The sequence below is a fragment of the Hyperolius riggenbachi genome, chromosome 6 (assembly GCF_040937935.1).
Source record: "Hyperolius riggenbachi isolate aHypRig1 chromosome 6, aHypRig1.pri, whole genome shotgun sequence".
In the NCBI taxonomy this organism is placed as follows: domain Eukaryota; kingdom Metazoa; phylum Chordata; class Amphibia; order Anura; family Hyperoliidae; genus Hyperolius; species Hyperolius riggenbachi.
The window spans coordinates 311,558,072-311,582,197 of NC_090651.1; the positions used below are offsets into that span (position 1 = coordinate 311,558,072).

General features: G+C 46.2%; 1 protein-coding gene across 1 annotated transcript in view; it reads left to right on the forward strand.

Moving 5' to 3' along the window:
• The window catches only part of ODAD1 (outer dynein arm docking complex subunit 1), a 147,492-nt gene that overhangs the window by 49,114 nt on the left and 74,252 nt on the right, over nt 1-24,126 (forward strand). The window contains exons 4-5 of the mRNA XM_068242978.1: nt 8,513-8,702; nt 16,682-16,804. Coding sequence (XP_068099079.1) covers nt 8,513-8,702; nt 16,682-16,804 — 313 coding nt within the window. The remainder of the gene's footprint in view (nt 1-8,512; nt 8,703-16,681; nt 16,805-24,126) is intronic.

A 24,126-nucleotide genomic window follows, 5' to 3' on the forward strand; every position in this document is an offset into this window, starting at 1 on the left:
TTCGGAATGGAAAGCCGCCACAGCGCCCCCGCTGGAGCCAGCAAAGGTAAATATTGAAATGACAGTCGGCACAGTCGCCGGCTGTTCGGAGGGCTGCGGAGAGACCCCCGTGGGACAGAGGACGGCGTGGGAAGCCTCATTAGGATCCGGAGGCTTCCCCCACCCGAGGTGAGTACCCCCCAGGGGATCTTTTGAATGTTACAGAGTCTCTTTAAATGTTTTATTAATTTGTAAAACATTATTGTAAACGAAATACAACACAATATTTTTATATGTTACCGCTTATCGTTTACACCCCCCCCCCCCTTTTTCCCCGACGCCCTTTTTGCATGTATGCCTCAGTATCTTTTACTTGACATAAGGGTGCAGTTGCCACAGTAATGGTAAAGTCCCTTGTACACACATTTTACATCAGCAGGAGGATGTTGCTGTGGCAACATGGAAAGGCAGTGGCGTAGCTAAGGAGTTGTGGGCCCCAGTGCAAGTTTTCCATTGCCCCCCCCCCCCCCCCAGCACTCTATACGTAACAATTGATACGGCACACCTAAACCTGCCAAGAACAAGCACGAGGTGCAAGAAGGGGATGGGGAACAGTTTGATTACTGATGATGATTACTGCTATTCAGAACATCTATAGAAGTGATTATTACCGTCACAGGACCAATAAAGAGCTAATACTGTGGCTGAAAGTGGATCCCCTGGGGACCCTCTGGCCCAAGGGCCCTGGTGCGGTCGCTACCTCTGCATCTCCTATTGCTACGCCACCGTGGAAAGGCCTAGATTTAAAAAACAAATGAACCCTTGATAGATAGGGGTAGCCATTTATTATATAAACGCTAAATACTACTAATAAATCTCCTTCCTTGGAACCCCCCTATGGCTGATAATGTAAACATCTAGTGGAGATATGTGGAAACATAGTGTCATAGTGTGTGTACTGCTGATACTTACAGTGTCCAGCCAGAGTCCAGATTCTGCCACAAATGATGAAAAACTGCCAGGCAAGGACTGGTGGCACTAGGCAGAGCCAAACGTAGCAGAGCAGTTGGAAAAACATGTTGTAGAAGTAAGATATATCAAAATTCAGGGATCAGTTCAGGGAGAACACCAGGTATGCTGCTGCATCAAATGCTGCTAAGCCTGGAGTGACAGTTGAGGTGGCTCATGCAGCAGCTTGAGACTGTAACTGCCACTGCTGGAGGCTGGCTCATGCAGCAGTGTGAGACCATAACTGCCACTGCTAGAGGCTGGCTCTTGCAGCATCATGTGACCATAGCTAATGACAACAGATAGCACAGCAGTGATAATGATTAGAATGGTGCTTTTTATCTACTATAATGTGCAGAAAATAGAAGCAGTGAGTATAGTGCTCCTCAGAAGCGCCTCTTTCAGGCTTTATATACAGGTTTGTGTAAATAAATGTATTATTTAAAGCCCAGTTTCAGGATTTTTAAATAATATTTTTTTGTATATTCACAGTGTATATTTTCCTATATGTGAAAAACACATTAGCTCTGACAGCACATGTTAATCAATAGGCTGGTTCACATCAAATGTTTTTTTGTATGCATGTCAAAAAAAGCCTTAGGACCCTTTTCCACTAGCAATCAGTAGCGTTCGCGCTGAACGCTAGTGATTGCGATTCAGCAAAAGCACAAAATTTCGCGGCGATTTTCCGATGTTTGCGATCACGATTTTGCTATGCTATGCACTGCATATCAAAATCGCAGCAATAATCGTTCCGCCGCGCGATCGCGATCAGGTAAAAAACGAATCACGGTAGTGGAAATAACCTACCACGATTCCTATGTTAAAAGCAAACTGTAGCGATTTTAAAAATCACTAGCGGTTTGCGGTTTTGCGATTCAGCCATCGCAAACGCCCTAGTGGAAAAGAGCCCTTAGTAACTATTACTTTCCATGAGGATGCAGTTACTACAGCAATAGTAAAGGCCCTGGTACCACTACATCAGCAGGGTGTTGCTATAGCTTCTAGCTCAGGGTGCAGAGGCCTAACAATTGTGGGTAACAGATTCCCTGGGGAATACAAGCCTGCATAGGGCACAAGTGGTTAGCAGTGGGAGGGGGGCTGTAGGCTGTCCATTTTCTTATTTATTGACAAATATGTTGAAATCTGGCATTTAAGGGGTTTATACATCACTTTTTCATGCCAAACTTTAAAATCTGTTTTCTCAAAAACTACAAAGGGCCTTTTTCCACTACAAAGCTGAATCGCAAAATCGCAAATCGCTAGTGATTTTTAAATCACTAGGGTTGCTACTTTATCATAGAAACCATTAGAAGTATTTTCCACTATAGTGATTCGATTTGTAAATCGCAAATCGCGATCACTTTCTAGACTGATTTTCAGAGGGATAGTGCAATGCAAATGAAAATCGCAAATCGCAATCGCATAACAAAATTAATGAAAAATTGCAATCGCTGGCGTTTGTGATTTGTGATTGCGATTGCTAGTGGAAAAGGGCCCAAAGTGTTTTTTTCTTTGCCATAAATAGTGAATTTGTGTCGGGGGCTTCGCAATTAACGTGGACAGTCAGCACCACAGACTTCAATGCAAAATTCATGGAACGCTAAATGTAACTCTTGAAGGATACCAGAGCTGAATGAAAAAGTAAAAAATTCCTCCGCTCCCCTCCATTATTGCGCAACCACCCCTCCCCCCGCAGCCAGGTCAAGCATTAGTGCGCAGGCGCTGACCCAGCTACGTTCTGGGCGTGCGCAGAGCCGGCTGCGGGTGCATGATTAATGATGCGTGCTTTCTGATTCGTTATGGTAGCCACCAATGATCCAATCTTTTTCATCCAATCTTACCAAATCTATGTAGTATAAGGGTATAATTGAGTGAATATACTGAATGGATACTTCAGGCAGTTACGGTACCTTATAATACATAGAAATGGTAAGATTGGATGAAAAAGATTGGATCATTAGTGGCCACCCTAACTCTAATCTCCCACCACCCTAACAACTAAAACTTACCTCCCCCTACACTTCTCACTAAGCCTATAGCTCTTTGTTGCCCCTCCATGGGTCTGATTCGAATATAAGGTTATAAGGTGTTCCCTATACCTCTATGCTGTGAGTCAGACACACTTGTCTATTTTTGTGCATGTTTTTTCTGCATAGAAAAACTGATTTAAACTGAACACTCATGCTAATCAATGGCCTAGCTCACAAATCTATCAAATAAAGGCACCTGGAAATTTGGGCGCGTAGTAAGGCTGATGGTAAAATATTGGTATTAAATACCAACATTTTACTATGACTATGTCTAACCCCAATGCCTTTCCTTAAAGAGTAACTGCCGGGCATAAAATCAAAAATCAGTTCTTTATTTTTATCTGGTAAACAAGTAATAAGGATGCTAATCAGGCAATCCAAAAGTTAGAATCACTATTACTTTTCTTGTTGATAAATTGTCATTCCCCAGTTTACATGACTTTTATTTGGTACACAGAAAATATGGGACACAAAAGAAAAGTTGCAGGGCATGCTGGGTTGTCTTTTTTTTGCTACTCTACTTCCCCTCAGACTTAACTAATGCAGCCTGATTGGCTGAAGCCTCTTTCCCTCCTGTTTTCTCCTTCCACACCTCTGTTCCTCTCTGATTGGCCAAAATTTCCTCTACATTGCTAATGCCTAACTAAAGCACACACACGCACGCACGCACGCACGCACGCACGCACACACACCACACTGCTATTTACCTGGGGGCCATATTTCCTCTCCGGTGCGCAAATACTGATATAAATGGTGCGCAAATACTGATATAAATGGTATCATCCTGATTTAAAACTTCTTGCAAATACTGATATGTTTCACATTGGCGCCAATTGCGACACCCAATAAGTCCATTTGCCGCATGCACCCTTTTTTTCCTTTTTTACTCATGCGCAGGGAAGAAACTGACGTCCTGCTGCATAATTCTGCACATTCAGTGCATCTTTTTTTATTACATTAGCTGCTGTGAAATAACGTGTGGTTTTTTTTTGCATATACCGTAAACACACATGGGTCTTGATTCACAAAAGCGTGATAACTGATATCACGGTCATGCTATGCAGTTATCCCGCGATCTGCCGCGTGCGAAGGTTTGCACGCGTAAAGGATTACGTTCACGTGTAAACATGTTTGCGCGTGAAAGCGCGCGTCAGCGCATGCAAACCTTTGTTTAACATGCACACGTAATCCTTTAGGCTAGTGCGTGGCAGGTTGCGTGATAACTGCATAGCACGGCCGTGATATTAGTTATTACGCTTTTGTGAATCAAGCCCCTGGTGTGAAGAAAACACACACAGAAAACTGAAAAACAAGTGTCCCGTGCATTATAGTGGATGATATACCGCAGGGGTCCCAGCCTTTTTCGGCCCGGGGACCGCTATCTAGACCAAACTTTTTTTTTGGGGGGGGGGGGGGGGGGGGGGGGGAAGGGAGGGGGAGGGTTATAGGTAGCCAGGTAAAGTATGGGTAGCCAGTAGAATTGCCCCAGTATAGGGAGTTTAGTTGCCCCAGTATAGGGAGTATAGCTGCCCCAGTATAGGGAGTATAGCTGCCCCAGTATAGGCAGTATAGCTGCCCCAGTATAGGGATTATAGCTGCCCCAGTATAGTGGGTTTAGTTGCCCCAGTATAGGGAGTTTAGTTGCCCCAGTACAGGGAGTTTAGTTGCCCCAGTACAGGGAGTTTAATTGCCTCAGTACAGGGAGTTTAGTTGCCCCAGTAGAGGGAGTTTAGTTGCCCCAGTACAGGGAAATTAGTTGCCCCAGTACAGGGAGTTTAGTTGCCCCAGTAGAGGGAGTTTAGTTGCCCCAGTACAGGGAGTTTAGTTGCCCCAGTACAGGGAGTTTAGTTGCCCCAGTACAGGGAGTTTAGTTGCCTCAGTACAGGGAGTTTAGTTGCCCCAGTAGAGGGAGTTTAGTTGCCCCAGTATAAGCAGTTTAGTTGCCCCAGTCGGATCAATGAATAATGGCGCACAGCGCCTATGCATATAAATGGCGGCGCATTAAAAAGATACGCTTATCGCTATTTATCGTTAGTACTGCATAATAATGGCGCACAGGAAAAAAAAAGAAAAGAAAAACGGTACACACTAACGTTATTTATCAATAATGGCACACACTAACGTTATTTATCAATAGTTCTGTTCATTTGCCAAACAGCACACTTTATTGCCCACAGTAATGTTATTTATCAATTGCACCCTACATAAGCCAAACTGCAGACGTTATTTAACTGCAAAACGGTGAATGGATTTAATGTAACACTGTCAAGGTTAGGATTAGGCACCACTGGGGGGGTCTTAGGGTCAGGCACCACCAGGGGGGTCTAAGGGTTAGGCACCACCAGGGGGTGGTTAGGGTTAGTCACCACCAGGGGGGTCTTAAGGTTAGGCACCACCAGGGGGGTCTTAAGGTTAGGCACCACCAGGGGGGTGGTTAGGGTTAGGCACCACCAGGGGAGTGGTTAGGCACCACCAGGGGGGTCTTAGGGTTAGGCACCATCAGGGGGGTCTTAGGGTTAGGCACCAACAGGGGGGTGGTTAGGGTTCGGCACCACCAGGGGGGTGGTTAGGGTTAGGCACCACCAGGGGGGTGGTTAAGATTAGGCACCACCAGGGGGGTCTTAGGGTTAGGCACCACCAGGGGGGTGGTTAGGGTTAGGCACCACCAGGGGGGTGGTTAGGGTTAGGCACCACCAGGGGGTGGTTAGGGTTAGGCACCCCCAGGGGGTCTTATGGTTAGGCACCACCAGGGGGGTCTTAGGGTTAGGCACCACCAGGGGGGGTTATTGATAGGTACAGAGAGGGTCTGTGTGTTAACGCTAAATAACAATAAGGCTTTAACGTTAAATAGCGATAAGCGGCAACCGTATTAGTGGCAACACCGTGCGCCATTATTCGCAGGTGCCATTTTCAGATGGATCCAGAATTATGATCTAGATGAGTCCTGCATTGTCATTCCACAAGCAGCACATTGTCTGCACGGTGCAGCAGAACATGTGAAGGTTTAAATTAAAGATAACACCAGCACCAATTAAGCAGCACATCAAATTATCCACTCCTCTCTGGCTGCCAGAGCTTTGATCACTGACAGTACAGGCTGTAGGAAGATGCTATTACCTTTTATGTACTAAAGCAAGCAATTAATGTTTGCACTGAGACAAGATTTGTTGCAGTTCCTCAGCTAATTTGCTGGAACGCATCTGAAAAGGGTGTAAAGGAAAAGCCCTTGCTGGTAAATTGGATGGACATCTGTTAAATATAGATTTATGCACTTGAATTTGGTATTTTTTTTATATGTAGCTAATTTAAAAGTGGGGTGGTCAGTGGCGTAGCAGTTGTAGATGCAGGGGGTGCAACGTCACCAGGGTCCCAGGACCTGAGGGAGCCAACACGGGAACAGGGCCTGCACTGCCATTGTGGTAAAGGGGGCAGATGCCCCAGGGTGGTGACCACTTTCTTCTTGGTGGTCCTGCCTGTGTGCAGCGTGCATTTCATGGTTAAAGTGGTGATACCTGGCCTTATTGTTGTCCAGATGTTGTTTCTGTCATTATTAGTACAGTCCAGATGTATATGATTTTTTGTGAAATACTGAAGAAGGGTCTACTCAAAAGAAGTTGACATTGTCGCCTTAAACAAACCATCGATCATCTTCATCTGATTTCTGTGCACTTTATTGTTCAACATGCGATGTTTCTTTAAAGATGAATCTTTATGAAGAGTTAGGAACTATTTCTGCACTTTTGATATATTAAATTAAGCTCATCTTCAAAAAACTTTTTGGCTTAAAGCGAACCTTAACCAACATTAAAAACTTGCCTGGGGCTTCGCCAAGACCCCGGCAGCCGCCCGGTGCCCTCTCCGGTCCTTGACTATCCTCCGGTGCCCCACCGCGGGTTAGTTTCATTTTCAGCCGACTGAGAGTCAGCCCCTGGCCACACGCATCCGTTGTTCGCATTCCCACTGTCAAGGGCATCCTGGGCAGGCGCAATAAGAGAAAACTCGTACTGCGTCTGCCCAGGACATGCTTGATGACGGGAACGTGAATAAGGATGCGTGTGGCTCTTAATCAGCTGGAAATGAAACCAATTTCCGACGGGGCACTGGAGGATAGTCAAGGACCAGAAAGGGCACAGGTCGGCTGCAGGGGGCTTGGGGAAGCCCCAGGTGAGTGAAGCTTTTGTTTTAATATCGGTTAAAGTTCACTTTAAATAATTCATTTATGCATATATGCTTGTATTGATGCATTGTTAAAAAGCTTTAGTTTTTCAGTGTATAGTGTGAAGGAGGCCATAGGGAAACATGGACACTGGACTGCACATCAGTTGTTCTTTCAGTTACAACTGACAGCAACTTATATAGTGCAAAAGGACGCTTCGGCCTTGTACAACCCCTCCATGGACAGCCAGACTGTATCTGAGCAGCCTTGCTCTCCTGTACCTTTCTACCAGATTGGTTTTAACACTTCAGGCTGGCCATTTCTGCAGCACTGGCACTCTGGACCTATGGGAGGAGCCACAGGAGGGAAGTCAATTTAATGCAGTATGTTGTAGGTTTTATACCTGGGGCTTCTAATGGTCCCCCGCAGACGTCCTGTGCCCACGCAGCCACTCACCGATGCTCCCGTCCTCCAGTTCCCTTCCGGAATTTGCGACTTTAAAGTCAGAAAACCACTCCGCCTGTGCGGCCGTGTCCTCGCTCCCGCTGACGTCACCAGGAGCGCACTGCGCAGACGCAGACTGTACTGGGCCTGCACAATACACGCCTGGTGACGTCAGCGGGAGCGAGGGCAAAATGAATGCCGAAGAGATCTTACTTAGAGCCTATTTCCACAACACGCAAATTCTGGATGCAGAAAACTGACTCCAGTGATTGCCTATGGGCCTGTTTCCACTAAACGCAATTTTTCTGATGCAGATTTCCCATAGGCATTCATTGGAGTCAGTTTTTCTGCATCCAGAATCCGTGTGTAGTAGAAACAGGCCCTTATGTCTATATAAAGCAAAAAAAGGGACACCGAGAGCCCAATATAGTGTAGTATGCACTAGTAAATGAAGATGTTTGTAAAGAGTATGTGCAGTATGCTCACAAGTCAGGATTACCACATAGGCAACCACTGTGTAGGCAGGTGGGGAGATTAGACTTGTCCCCACTCAGGATTAAGAAGTCACTCTCTGTAGATCAAGGAAAAAAGGGATAACACCCCTCCACCAAGGGTGGATATGTATAATGTAGTATGGATACAGAGGCACCAGAAGGATAAAAAGATCTAAAATGTTTAAAATGAAGAAGTAGTGGAGGACTTACCTCCTCCGGGCAGACACAAGAAAATGCCGTTCAATTTTCAGCAAAACAATTTATTTACATACTCCAGTAAAATACGAGTTTCGCAGGAGTGACCCGCTTCCTCAGGCTATAAGATGGAGCATATGTGCCTCTGTCTGACTCTGGCGTCTCCGTATCCATACTACTTATGTCTATATGATTTCTTTCAGGGCGGAGATGCATACTCTGGAAAAAGAGCGAGAAGATCTGCTGAAGAACCTAAAACTTTCAGAGAGTCGCAGCAATCAGTCACGTGACCAGGACAGCCAGGAGAAGCTGCAGAACTTGCTGGAACAGAAGGGCGAGTTGGATGAACAGATAAGCATCGAGAAACAAACCATTGCTGAACTAGAGCAAGAGGTAAAAGCGACAAAAGGAAAAAACTATCACTGGTGCTCAAAGAGGAACTGTACTCATAATAATGTAATACACTTGTTTTTTTTTTCAATACTAATTTATACATTATTTAGCCAGTGGTTGCCCATTGTAAAATCTTTTTTTTTTCCACCCTGATTTACATCCTGAAATGTATCAGTGGTGGTGGCAGCTTTATTTTTGTTAGGTGATTTCTGTGGAATGTTTGTTTACTGAGAGTTTTAAAGCCAGTAGAAAATATATCTGGTCCCCCAGAATGCTCTGGGGGGGGGGGGGGTGGAGAATTCTCCATATCTAAACAGCCTAGGCTACGCATCACTGGTGGTGCAGGGCTGCATTCAATATATAGATATAGGAGATGTTTCTGATGATGAAAACTACCATAAAAATGAGTATCTTGAATACCCAGCCGGATAGCGTACTGGTTAGGCTGTTGCTTTTGATGTAGGATTTGAGCATTTGACCAAGGTTCAAATCCTGACTCAAGCCAATATGTAAAGCAGTAAGGAGTCTTTGGGCAAGGCTCCATAATGATCACCACTGGATCGCGCCTTAAGAGTGGGTACAGCTCTGACGCTGTGAGTCCACCAGGTGAAATGCACAGTATAAATGTTCTGTGTCTTGTCTTTACTGCGTATGTGTCACTACAGTGCCTCTTTAAAGCAGATCTACATATTTCCATTCTCTTAGGAAAATTACCTGCAGACTGTAAAATTATTTTTGCCTCTTTCCTCCTTTTCTGTGTATAGAAAGCAACATTTTCAGATTTTGCTTTCCACAATGGCCTCAATTCACTAAGCTTAACTCCTGTCTTTAAAGAGACTCTGTAACAAAATGTTCAGCCTTATTTCTTCTATCCTATAAGTTCCTATACCTGTTCTAATGTGCTCTGGATTACTGCAGCCTTTTCTAGTTGCACTGCCACTGTAATATATCTAATCTTCTTTTCTTAGTCAAGCTTTGTCGACCCAGAGAGGAATGCACTGCCTCTGGTGTGATAGGGAAAAGTTATGCATGCCCCTCCACGTCCTGTCAGGCTCTGTGTGTGTGCTCCTCTTAATTTCAGCTTGTCTGAGGGGGGAGGGAGCTGCCCATGCTGAGAAACACTGTGTGAATCCCTGACTACAGTGCAGAAAATTCACTATGTAATAAAAACTTGTAGAATACTGTAACATGGCGATTAAAAGCCAGGATTGCATCGGGGAACGCCGGAAACGGCAAAGAGTGATCCAGGAGATCACATTTCTACAGTTATCACCATGGTAATAAGGCATGTAGTATTCAGAAAACATTTTACCTTAGGCAAACCTAAAGTTAACTCTTCTGTCTTTAATGTCTTTAAGTTAAGATGAAAGCTCTAAAGTTAACGTTTCAATCCTTAAAATAACTACAGAATTCTAAAGTTAAAGAGAGTCTGAAGCGAGAATAAATCTTGCTTCAGACCTCATAGTCAGCAGGGGCATGTGTTCCCCTGCTAAAACGCCGCTATCCCACGGCTAAACGGGGGTCCCTTACCCCCCGAAATCCCCTCCGAGCAGCGCATCCCCTCTTCCGGATTAGGGCAGGGCTAACCGCCGCAGCCCTGCCTCACGCGCGTCTGTCAGCGCGTATCTCCGCCTCTCCCCCGCCCCTCTCAGTCTTCCTTCGCTGAGAGGGGCGGGGGAGAGGCGGCGATGCGCCGCTGATAGACGGCGCTGAGAGGCAGGGCTGCAGCCGTTAGCCCTGCCTCAAGAGCAGCAAAATCTACGACCAAATTGGTCGTAGATTTTGCAGGGGGGGGGAAGGTGGGGTTGGGGGGTCAGGGACCCTCGTTTAGCCGCGGGATAGCGGCGGTTTAGCAGGGGCACACATGCCCCTGCTGACTATGAGACGAGAAGCAAGATTTATTCTCGCTTCAGTGTCTCTTTAAAGACAGGCTGTTAATTAACTGCACGTGAAAATAACTACAGAGGAGGTAACTTAACCCATTCAGGTTCCGTCGTTTTCACGTGAGAAATGTTCACCTCCCATTCATTAGCCTATAACTTTATCACTACTTATCACAATGCACTGATCTATATCTTGTTTTTTCCGCCACCAATTAGGCTTTCTTTGGGGGGTACATTTTGCTAAGAGCCACTTTACTGTAAATTCATTTTAACAGGAAGAATAAGAAAAAAAATGGAAAAATTCATTATTTCTCAGTTTTTAGCCATTATAGTTTTAAAATAATACATGCCTCCATAATTAAAACTCACGTATTGTATTTGCCCATATGTCCCGGTTATTACACCGTTAAAATTATGTCACTATCACAATGTATGGCGACAATATTTTATTTGGAAACAAAGGTGCATTTTTTCCATTTTGCATCTATCACTATTTACAAGTTTAAAATAAAAAAAATATAGAAATATTTCATCTTTACATTGATATTTAAAAAGTTTAGACCCTTAGGTATTTACATGTTTTTTTTTTTTTATTGTAATGGTTTTTTTTTTTTTATAGTAAACATTTTATTTGGGTAGTTTTGGGAGGGTGGGAGGTAAACAATAGATTTATAATGTAAATGTGTGTTAATTTGTATTTTTTTTTCTTACAGGTGTAGTATTACTTTTTGGCCACAAGATGGCGGCCATGAGTTTGTTTACATGACGTCACTCTAAGCGTAACATATGCTTACAGTGACGCATCAGGAAGGGAACGGCCAGAAAAGGCGCAGCTTCCCGAGAGAAGCTGTCGCTTTTTCAGCGGGGGAGAGGAATCAATAATCGGGCACCATAGTCCGATACATTGATTCCCTGGCTACCGAATCCGCGGCCGGGAGTGCGCGTGCACGCGCGCAATCGGCCGCGGGAGCACGCGCTGGCGCGCATGGTTCCTGGACGTAGAAACTACGTCCAGGAACCAAAATAGGTTAAGGTACATACATACGTCAGATTTTTCTAAATGACTGGTAGTTTGGACGTTTGAATGTCCGGTCGTTTGGACGTCAAAACGGGCGTGTGTACGGTCGGTCGTTAAGGTGATAAGACTGGATTGCAACGATCCGCTTGGCGGATAGTTCAAATCCACTCTTATCCGTTGAACGACCGACCGTACACTCACCCGATTTGACGTCCAAACGAGTGGACGTTCAAACGTCCAAACGACCGGTCGTTTAGAAAAATCCGACGTGTGTACGAGCCTTTAAGGACTTAAGTGATACGATAACTCTCTCACTGTGAAAACGTATCTCTACACCATAACCTATTTTGGTTCCTGGACGTAGTTTCTACGTCCAGGAACCATGCGCGCTACCGCGTGCTCCCGCGGCCGATCGTGCGCGTGCACGCGCACTCCCGGCCGCAGATTCGGTAGCCAGGGAATCAATGTATCGGGCTATGGTGCCCGATCATTGATTCCTCTCCCCCGCTGAAAAAGCGACAGCTTCTCTCGGAAGCTGCGCCTTTTCTGGCCGTTCCCTTCCCGATGCGTCACTGTAAGCGTATGTTACGCTTAGAGTGACGTCATGTAAACAAACTCATGGCCGCCATCTTGTGGCCAAAAAGTAATACTACACCTGTAAAAAAAAAAAATTTAAAATTAACACACATTTACATTATAAATCTATTGTTTACCTCCCACCCTCCTAAAACTACCCAAATAAAATGTTTACTATAAAAAAAAAAACATTACAATAAAAAAAACATGTAAATATTTACCTAAGGGTCTAAACTTTTTAAATATCAATGTAAAGATGAAATATTTCTATATTTTTTTTATTTTAAACTTGTAAATAGTGATATTGTCGCCATACATTGTGATAGGGACATAATTTTAACGGTGTAATAACCGGGACATATGGGCAAATACAATATGTGAGTTTTAATTATGGAGGCATGTATTATTTTAAAACTATAATGGCTGAAAACTGAGAAATAATGAATTTTTTCCGTTTTTTCTTATTCTTCCTGTTAAAATGCATTTACAGTAAAGTGGCTCTTAGCAAAATGTACCCCCCATAGAAAGCCTAATTGGCGTCGGAAAAAACAAGATATAGATCAGTGCATTGTGATAAGTAGTGATAAAGTTATAGGCTAATGAATGGGAGGTGAACATTTCTCACGTGAAAACGACGGAAGCTGAATGGGTTAATAAGGCAAGATCGATGTGTGGAGATAAGTTTTCTTTTGCCTTATTATCTCCAGCATGATCTTAGTAAATTGAGGCCAATGTGAGCAGAAAGAGCAACCAATTCTCAGAATATTAGTAGGTTTGCTGTGTGTGGGGAGGTGCTTATGTAAGCATGCATGCATGTGTTGTGCAGTGTTATATGAATAACAAGGCAATTTAAAGGAAATATCTTAACTCAAAACACCCCTGTGTGATAAGGCACTAACAGAAGACATTCACAGATTCATGTGGAGTGTGTTTATCTGTGGAGACACTCTCATGTGGCTGCATCATGGATCCTGAATTAAGTGATGTCAGCTACCATTGAGGCCTCTTGCACACTGCAGGCGATTCCGATTCAGATTCCGCTTTTTAATCTGTTTTTACATCCGATTCAGATTCAGATTTGCAGTGTGCAGGGAGCAAACTGCCAATCGGAATCGGATGTAAAAACTGATTAAAAAGCGGAATCGGAATCGCTTGCAGTGTGCAAGAGGCCTGAGGGCTCGTTTCCACCATAGCGAATCCGCATGCGGCGCCGACATGCGGATTCGCTTGGTACATTGAAGTGGCCGGGGCTGTTTCCATATGTGCGGCGTGCGGAAGCGATTTGGCGGCGGGCCAAATCTGCACGACGGGACCCACAGAATTCGCCTGCGTCGGGAATCCATGCGAATCGCCGCTAATGTATTTAATAGGAAAAACGCATGCGTTTTTTACATGCGTTTTTACCCGCGATTCGCGTGCGATTTCGCACCTTTTTCAATGTTATTTTGCCCTGACAGAGTCATGGTTAAGGAAATTGCACGCGAAATCGCGGGTAAAAACGCATGCGGAAACGCATCCGCATGCGTTTTTACAAGCGTCGGGATGCCGGCGAAATCGCGTCGCAACAGTGGAAACGGGCCCTAAGGCCTGCTCAAATGAGATTTATGCTATGCAACCAAGCTTAGATTACTCTGTAAATTACTATGACTATGGTGAGATTAGGTTGTAGCTCCTGTCAGGGACAGTTAGTTACATGACTATGTACCTTGTAAAGCACTGCAAATAATGTCAGTGTCATATAAATGCATAATAATGATAATTATTATTATTTTGTATTGTATATAGCGCCAACATCTCCCACAGAGCTTTACAGAGTATACATAGTCTTGTCACCAACTGTCCTTCAGAGTTCTCACAATCTACTATAGTCATATGTCCAGTATATATATGTCTAGGGACAATTTAGGAGGAAGACCATTAACTTATCTGTATGATTTTGGGATGTGGGATGAAACCCACGAAGACATGGGAAGAGCATATAATCTCTGTGCAGATAAGTGCCCTGGCTGGTATTTGTACTGGGGACCCAGTACTGCAAGGTGAGTGTGCTATCCACCACACCACCGTTCTACCCACATAATAATGTGCTGTTAAAAAAACGTTCAGTCCATTGATGATCCACATTGCTTCATATCCACTTTGTATCTGGCAAAGCAGTTCATTTCGGCACCACTCAGTGAAAGTGCTGAAGCTAGGCGCTATTGCTGCGCGCCCTCCATATCGGTAGTTCAGGGCTTTGATGGTTGCCAGACCCCGAATTACATCTCCCTCCTAGTTGCTACAACTTGGAGGCGGAATTGTATTTAACACCCCCGGGGAGTTTAGCAGCAGCAGGGAGAGCCGTCATTTTGCTCGTCCTAAGCCAAACTGCCCAGTGCCGGGATCCAGCCTCGGACAGGCCCACCGAACCACCGATGGTCCCATCGGTGGGCCCGGCCGTCCCGCCTCCTGGGGGCCCCAGTGCTAAAAAGGAGGGGGGCTAAGCGCAGGAAGGGGGGACATTGTGCACAGATCGGCGGGGAGGGGCGGAAGCCTCCCCCCCTCCCTCACCTAGGGGCCCCCCTTCCGCGCTTCCCCCCCCCAGAATTGCAGCCAGCGGCAGCAGCGGGGAAGAATCACTTAACGGCATGACGGAGATCCGTAGCTCTGCGTGCCGCTGGCTGGTCTGTCTCTGTCTCCTGAACTGACTGTCTAATCACGCTCTCGCAGGAAGTACTGCGAGAGCGTGATTGGACAGTCAGTTCAGGAAACAGAGACCAGCCAGCGGCACGCAGAGCTACGGATCTCCGTCATGCTGGTAAGAGATTCATCCCCGCTGCTGCCGCTGGCTGCAATTCTGGAGGGGGGGCCCCTAGGTGAGGGAGGGGGGTGGCTTCCGCCCCACCCCGCCGATTTTTGCCCGCTGCCAACCTGATTGCGTTTTGAAGGGGGGGGGGGGGTATTGCTGCCCACATTACGATTTTCAGGTGTCTGCTGCCTACATTGTGATTTTCAGGTTTCTGCTGCCCACATTGCGATTTTCTGGTGTCTGCTGCCCACATTGCGATTTTCTGGTGCCTGCTGCCCACATTGCGATTTTCTGGTGTCTGCTGCACACATTGCGATTTTCTGGTGCCTGCTGCCCACATTGCGATTTTCTGGTGACTGCTGCCCACATTGCGATTTTCTGGTGCCTGCTGCCCACATTACGATTTTCTGGTGTCTGCTGCCCACATTACGATTTTCTGGTGTCTGCTGCCCACATTACGATTTTCTGGTCACTGCTGCCCACATTGCGATTTTCAGGTGTCTGCTGCCCACATTACGATTTTCTGGTCACTGCTGCCCACGTTGCGATTTTCTGGTGTCTGCTGCCCACATTACGATTTTCAGGTGTCTGCTGCCCACATTACGATTTTCTGGTGTCTGCTGCCCACATTACGATTTTCAGGTGTCTGCTGCCCACATTACGATTTTCTGGTGTCTGCTGCCCACATTACGATTTTCTGGTCACTGCTGCCCACATTGCGATTTTCAGGTGTCTGCTGCCCACATTACGATTTTCTGGTCACTGCTGCCCACTTTTGGGGGGGTATCTGCCACCAACCTGATTGCATTTTGGGGGGTATCTGCCGCCAATCTGATTGCATTTTGTGGGGGTATCTGCCGCCAACCTGATTGCATTTTGTGGGGGTATCTGCCGCCAACCTGATTGCATGTTGTGGGGGTATCTGCCGCTAACCTGATTGCATGTTGTGGGGGTATCTGCCGCCAACCTGATTGCATTTTGTCGGAAAATCTGCTGCGATTTGACTACTTGATGAATTATCATGAGGCATGTAACTACTTGAATATTTTATCTAAAATGTATCTGGTTGGACCTAATCTCTGTGAATAACAACGCTACTTATGTTGTGTTTTTTTTTTTTTTAAGTCTGCCCATGACTCATCGTGACCACGCCGATGTTCCAGTGCGTGGTGACACCCATTTACCTTCGCTGCGGCGCGCTGCGCGCGCCGCATGTGGTCATATCCCTATTGGAGACTGTCCTCAGAAGTGCTCACAATCTTTTCCCTACCATAAACTTATGCAAAATTTCTAGAGTACATGTGTATGTGAGCCCAAAATGGGGGGGGGGGGGGGGAGAGAGAAGGGGATCGGGGGGGGGGGGGGGAGAGAGAAGGGGATCGGGGGGGGGGGGGGCAGGCTGAAACTTCCTTGGTGGGCCCTTAGTGTCCCAGTCCGACCCTGCCGGGATCAGATGTACTCGTATCTGGCTGGGACTTATGTCTGCAGGAGGCTTCATACACAGAGAAAATTAAAACCCACTGTGTCAGTGGAGATCCAACCAGAAAGGTTAAACCAGTCATTTGTTCTTTAATTCAGTCTGTTCCACTTGAGATCCAGTTGGAAGACTTTTTGTCTCATTTCCTGTTTTTGGTTGCCCCCTTACTGACAGTCATAATAAAAAAATCTAATCAGGAAATGTTTTTTTAAATAATTTCAATGTGATATTTTACAGATAAAATCCTGGGAAAAGAGACTTACAGATCACAAAAAACAGGTGAGGGGATCTTCAGGATTTGCTAAGCAGAACTCCCAGGCACACAAGAACATCAAGGTGATGGAAAATCGGCTGGACCGGGTAAGCAAAAAAAAACCCGCTGAGCTACTTAAACAATAGAAAATGCTGACCTTTTAGCAGAGGTGACGAAGGTACTGCAACAACTGATTACAATACTGACAAAAAAAATCTAGAAGATCCAAATAAGCCTCTGGGATTGGGAAGACAAAAAATACAGGGACAACAGGGGCCAGAGGCGTATCTGAGTAATATGGTGCCTATGGTAAACACTGAAACTGCGCCCCCCCCTCTCAACTTAGCACCCTTCCCCTGTAAAAACAGCATCCTTTCTTGCACACATTTGATATTGTTGGCCATTGTGTTTTGGCACGGGATATTCACAGTCACTTTTTCAGAAACATCTCTATTATATTAGAATTAAGTATCCATGTGCCACAAAATTAAATAGTCACATGCTTCCAGATAATTGAATGAGGTAGCCACATGCTGCCAGATAAAATAATCAAATAGTTCCATGCCACAAGTTAAAAGAATCAAGTAGTTACATGCCTCCAAATAATCAAGTAGCAGTGTTCTCCCCAGATATTTTTTACAGCCGGGTTGGTAAGTAAGGTCTTGCTGTGTGGTAAGGAGGGTGAAGCTGGGTGCTACTAGGTAGGATTGTATGCTGGGTGCTATGGGTGTGCAGTGCTACCAGGGGCGGATTTTAGTAATGAAACCGAGTGTCAGGGAAGGAGATAAATTGTCTTTGAGGGACAGAGAGTGTGTGAGAAAGAATGGGAAAGAGAAAAAAAAAGTGTGTATGAGGGATAGTGTGAGTAAGCTATGGAGGGAAAGTGTGAGCGAGAGACAGAGGAAAAGAGAGAGAGAGAGACAGAGGGAGAGAGAGAGACAGAGGAAAGAGAGAGACAGACAGAGGGAGAGAGAGAGACAGAGGAAAGAGAGAGACAGACAGAGGAACGAGAGAGACAGAGGAAAGAGAGAGACAGACAGAGGAATGAGAGAGACAGAGGAAAGAGAGAGAGACAGAGGGAGAGACAGAGATGAGAGAGAGAGAGAGACAGACAGAGGAGAGAGAGACAGAGGAAAGAGAGAAAAGAGAGAGACAGAGATGAGAGAGAGAGAGAGAGAGAGACAGACAGAGGAGAGAGAGACAGAGGAAAGAGAGAAAAGAGAGAGACAGAGGAAAGAGTGAGGGAAAGAGAGACAGAGGGAAGAGAGAGACAGACAGAGGAAAGAGAGAGACAGACAGAGGAAAGAGAGAGAGGGAGAGGAAAGTGAGAGAGAGGAAATAGAGAGAGGAGAGAGAAAGAGAGAGGGAGACAGAGAGAGAGAGGGAGACAGAGAGAGAGGGAGAGGAAAGAGAGAGACAGACAGAGGAAAGAGAGACAGACAGAGGAGAGAAAGAAAGAGAGAGGAAAGAGAGAAAAGAGAGAGAGACAGAGGAAAGAGTGAGAGGGAAAGAGAGACAGAGGGAGAGAGCGAGAGGAAAGAGAGAGACAGACAGAGGAAAGAGAGAGAGGGAAAGAGAGAGGGAGACAGAGAGAGGGGGAGAGGAAAGTGAGAGAGAGAGAGGAACGTGAGACAGAGGAAAGAGTGAGAGGGAAAGAGAGACAGAGGGAGAGAGCGAGAGGAAAGATAGAGACAGACAGAGGAAAGAGAGAGAGGGAAAGAGAGAGGGAGACAGAGAGAGGGGGAGAGGAAAGTGAGAGAGAGAGAGGAAAGTGAGAGAGAGAGAGAGGAAAGAGAGACAGACAGAGGAAAGAGAGAGAGGGAGACAGAGGAAAGAGAGAGACAGAGGAAAGAGAGAGAGACAGGGAGAGAGAGTGTGTGTGAGTTCCTGAGTGAGAAACAGACTATGCAGAAAAAAATGTACTTATAAGTATGGGAAACTGCGGTGGATAGGCAGTGAAAAGAGCGTTTGTATTTGTGTGGATGCTAAACAGAGAATGTATGTGTGAGAAAGGAGAGGATTGCAAGTTGTAGGAGCAATTACTATATGAACTTTAGATATAAGGAATGTAACCCTCTCACAGGCTGTAACCTGTGCTGCACATCACACTGCAGGAGGGAGGTTCACTGACGTCCAGGGACAGCTACATTCATGGAGATGTGTAATGTCTCTTTCCTGCAGTGTAATGGGGGAAGGGTAGCAGCTGCAATTGCAAAGAGGTGACCAGGCACGGCAGGGATTCTGCTGCTAATCCATTCATCTATATGCACTGCAAGGCTGTCGCTACTCTCCAGCCCCTGCTAAAGCTGCTCTGAACTTTCCTCTGTGTGTGCTCTGCGGGTCAGGAAAATATGGCGTGGGGAAAAATGGCGCACAGTGATAAATCTTTTAAAACGGTATTTATAGTTTTAAGAATATGCAGTAACTTTATTTAAAACGCTATTTATCGTTGGTCTGACCCCCGCCCCTCATGTCCTGCGGGGTCCCCCGGTTCCTGTCTTCTGCCTCCCCCGCCCCCCCCCCCCCTCGCACGTCCAATTTTGTCTCCCAGTGATTTCATCTCTGCCCCGGACTGGAGTGTAATGCTACAACAGTCCTACCTAAGCAGATCTTACGAACAGCTGGTGGATGTATCTGCTCGCTGCTGCTGAAGACTTTCTGATGCACCAATCACGCTGGGGGCGCTGCTCCAGAATTGCCAATCACCGCTGCTCATTTCTCTGCTCCGTCTGCTAATTGGACCCAATGCTCCCGCCTCCGAGACCATCGCGTCCAATTAGCAGACGGAGCAGAGCCATGAGCAGCGGTGATTGGCAGTTCTGGAGCAGCGCCCCCAGCGTGATTGGTGCATCAGAAAGTCATCAGCGGCAGCGAGCAGATACATCCACCAGCTGTTCGTAAGATCTGCTTAGGTAGGACTGTTGTAGCATTACACTCCAGTCCGGGGCAGAGATGAAATCACTGGGAGACAAAATTGGACGTGCGAGGGGGGGCGGGGGAGGCAGAAGACAGGAACCGGGGGACACCGCAGGACATGAGGAGCGGGGGTCAGACCAACGATAAATAGCGTTTTAAATAAAGTTACTGCATACCCTTAAAACTATAAATACCGTTTTAAAAGATTTATCACTGCGCCATTTTTTCCCCACGCCATTTTTTACTGTACGCGTGCTCTGACCTCTGAGTCTGAACCACGAGACTGCAGAGGCTGAAGCACATGGGGAGAGAGCTGCTACATGAGAAGGAGGAGGAGAGCCCCTTAGCCGGGGAGATCGAGTACTCACTGGGCGAGCCACATGTTCTTTCAACTGCTCCTGTGCCTGACTGTACGCTCGGCTCCTGTACTTTCACCGCCCCTCCACCCCACTGATAGGCAGGAGGTGAGAGGAGGGCGGAGAGTGTGTCTGAGGGATAGCGGCCGCTGCAGTGACACAGCTGCTGCCCGCTGTAGTGAATAGAGCATGCAGAAAGGCAATTCTACCACGAACCTGGACTAGCAGGCATGGCGCCCATGGGTGCTTTGGCGCCCATAGCACTAGCCATGCCTGCACCCTTGTAGATACGCGTCTGACAGGGGCCCATGATAGTGTAGTATCTTGAGGAAGTGAGGGAAAAAAATTAAATGGTAAATATAAGAGGGGTAATGATAGTGAGACAGATGTAGTTCTCGGCGCCTGTTCTGAGCCACGCAGAACCTGCTTTGTACACCATCATAGACCATAATGTTATGGCTTTAGCAGCGCGGGAAGGATTTCACAGAAAACACTGTAATATTTTCGTGTTGGTAATAGCCGGACCCCAAATTAGGCCACTAGAGAGACATGAAAGGTAATTCGTAGGGGAATATATTTGTTGTATTCCCGAGTTTTGCCGCAGGCAGGGAGAGCCGTTTCTCGGTTTCTCCTCACGCCCAGCTCCACAATGCTAGAATCCTACGTATGCCAAAGACAGGGCTGCTGAATAGGCATTTGAGTAACATCCATTTCTATTTGGGAATCCCTCTGATCGGTTAAATGGTTGCTCTCCAAACTACAAGAAAAATAATGTAAATATGAAATATTGACCACCCAACGGAGAGTAGTACTTGGTAAGAAACTGTAGGAAGTGCTTAAATGTATATGTTACGGCCAGGACCCGAAGTGTGGCCACTTCGCGTTCTGGCTGGACACTTCGGGTTCTGGCCGGTCAATGTGCAAAGTGGCCGCTGCGCTGCGGCTAATGTTAGAAATGGAATGTTTCCTGTTAAGATTAATGTATTTTCTTGGCCCTCTCTGGCCAAATGTAGCAAAAGTTAGTCAATTGAATTAAATGAAGCCGGCGGCAATGTAACGGATGAAGCCGCCGGCTTCAGCTCTCTCTCTCCTCCCCCCTGCCTCTCTGTCTCTCTCCTGTGGGCAGCCGAGTCGTTCGTGGCTGCAGGAACGAACAGCAGGATTGCCTGCCTCGATGAACGACTCTGGGGGGACACGCATGTCCCCCCTGCTGCCAGTATTGGGGAGGAGAGAGAGAGCTGAAGCCGGCGGCTTCATCCGTTACATTGCCGCCGGCTTCATTTCATTCAATTGACTAATTTTTGCTACATTTGGCTATAGAGGGCCAGAAAATACATTAATCTTAGCAGGAATCATTCCATTTCTAACATTGGCCGCAGCGCAGCGGCCACTTCGCACATTGACCGGCCAGAACCCGAAGTGGCCACACTTCGGGTTCTGGCCGTAACATATATAAAAAGGTTGTGTTATCTTATCTCCAAGGATGATGCACATCATAAGTAAGTGCAGACTTTATTATGAAGAAAACACAGGGAATCCCCCAAAAGGAGATGGACAAGTCCCAAACCTGTCAGATCTGCAGGGGTGTAATTACAGAGGAGCAGACCCTGCAACTGCAGGAGGGCCCAGAGCTGTGAGGAAGGGGTGGCCCTACTACTACCTCCCCTTCCACCGATACAGAGGTCCATCCTCCACATCAGGTGTTTTTGTGGCTACATTTGTTATGGGAGTGAAGATTATGATGACCACACCTGTTTTATGATCCTTGTGAGATGGGCATCCAGGTCATGAAGGTCACCAAGAGGAGGAAAGGGGAGGGGTGTGAAGATTTAGGTGGCCCTATCAAAGTTTTGCGGGGGCCCTGAAATTGTATTGCAGTTGCGCCACTGCAGATCTGTCAGATTTTTACTACCTCCTGTAAGCGAATGCAACATAAAAGTGATTTAAAGGGAACCTGAACTGAGTAAAATTATTTAAAAATAAACACATGATGTAGCTGCAAATGAATATTACATACTAACCTCACTCAGGGGCAAACCCAGGATTTTCAAGGGGGGATTCCTGAAAGGTCTCCCTCAGCCACGCACAATACAGTATAATAATATGGTGGGTACACATAATGCAATTTCCCATCCATCTGACCGATCAGGAGCAGTTTGGATACAGATAATAATGAGGACAGCCGACATTGCTAATGGAGGGGAAAGTGAAGCATTCACACAGCAGGGCACAGGGCTGTGCTCATACCTGGCTCTGTTAAGTTACCCAGAGCTGCTCCATGCTCTGTACACACGCTGCTGCTACATCCAAAGTCAGCTGTAGTCGGTAAAGAAAGGGGGCAGTGCTGTGAGCTGCAGGATACCTGCAGATATTTTGGTGTCTCAGCTTGTGGCTCTCCCCAGACACTGAACCAGCCCTTGTCTGAGCGGGGATTCTGGGCAGCTGTAATCCCCCCCCCCCTGTGTTTGCCTATGTCACTGTCCGTTCTGCTCAAAACCTCACTATTTTCTTCTTGCAGTGATCCCTTCCAGTTCTGACAATATTTTGTCAGAACTGAAATATACCAGTTGCTGTCAGTTATAAATCAGCAGCTGTTGGTTAAAACGGAATGTGCAAGGTAATGTCCATGTTTCCCTATGGCTCAAGAGGGTGATATTACAGTTTAACAGTGTGCTGACCAGGAAGCTGTTATAGGGTAATAGCCATTTTCAAGATGGAGGACAGAATATTCATTGATCACAGTGGACAAACAGGATGCAGGAGAGGAGAAAGAGATTGATGAGTAGACTACACAGGAGGTAACTATGATGTGTGTATGTTTATTTTGACTTTTAATTAATTTTCAGTTCAGGTTCACTTTAACCACCCTGGCGTTCTATTGAGATCGCCAGGGCGGCTGCGGGAGGGTTTTTTTTTAATTAAAAAAAAACTATTTTATGCAGCCAACTGAAAGTTGGCTGCATGAAAGCCCACTAGAGGGCGCTCCGGATGCGTTCTTCTGATCGCCTCCGGCAATCAGAAATAACAAGGAATAACAATGCAATGAGCAGCCTTCCTTGTTTGGCTTTCCTCGTCGCCATGGCGACGAGCGGAGTGACGTTATGGACGTCAGCCGACGTCCTGACGTCAGCCGCCTCCGATCCAGCCCTTAGCGCTGGCCGGAACTATTTGTTCCGGCTGCGCAGGGCTCGGGCGGCTGGGGGGACCCTCTTTCGCTGCTGCACGCGGCGGATCGCCGCGCTGCGGCGGCGATCAGGTAGCACACGCGGCTGGCAAAGTGCCGGCTGCATGTGCTGCTTTTTATTTTATCAAGATCGGCCCAGCAGGGCCTGAGCGGCACCCTCTGGCGGTAATGGACGAGCTGAGCTCGTCCATACCGCTAAGGTGGTTAAGGAACATTTTAGTCTGAGAGAAATGTTATATGTATGCATTTTAAGTTAAAAATTTTTTGATAGTTGTCCTTTATTGACACAAGATATGTAACTCTGATTTGATTGCAGATGCATATGAGATAATTAGCACCAAGTTTATGTCTCTTGCTTTACACCAAAAGGAATTTCAAAATGTTGATTTGGAAAATAATAAAAAAAAACAATAAAAATGAAATTCAGCTTTGCACACTTGAACCCCATTTTTTGGTGTCATGATTATTTTGTATTTGACTTTGCCTAGCATGGCAATCTGAGTTTCTGATATTCATCACAGAGAATGTGATTGTGCTTCTGGATGTGCATGAGCGCATCCTCAGAGGGCATACGGAAGTTAGGTCCTCGCATGCCCAACTAAAATGAAGCTACTTGTGCATGAGTGCTTTGCAATACTGGACAGGTGTGGACATTTATTGAGCATGGCCAGTCAGGTTGCACTCATCTATGGCCAGGAGCATGGCCGGAAAATGTTTACTTCAAAAGTTTATAGGGACCCTTTACTGGAACAGTGGAGAGTTAGAAGATACAGGAAGCCTTTGGACTATACAGAAACTTCCCTCTACCGAGGTAAGTATCTAATTTTTATCTTTAGAAGACTTCAGGGGTACTTTAAAGGGAACCAGAGATGAACGATTCACACAAAATAAACATATCAGTTGATAGCTTGTAAAGAATAAATGCTCTACCTGATAATTTCGCCACTCTGGTGTACCTTTTTGAGTGTTTTTT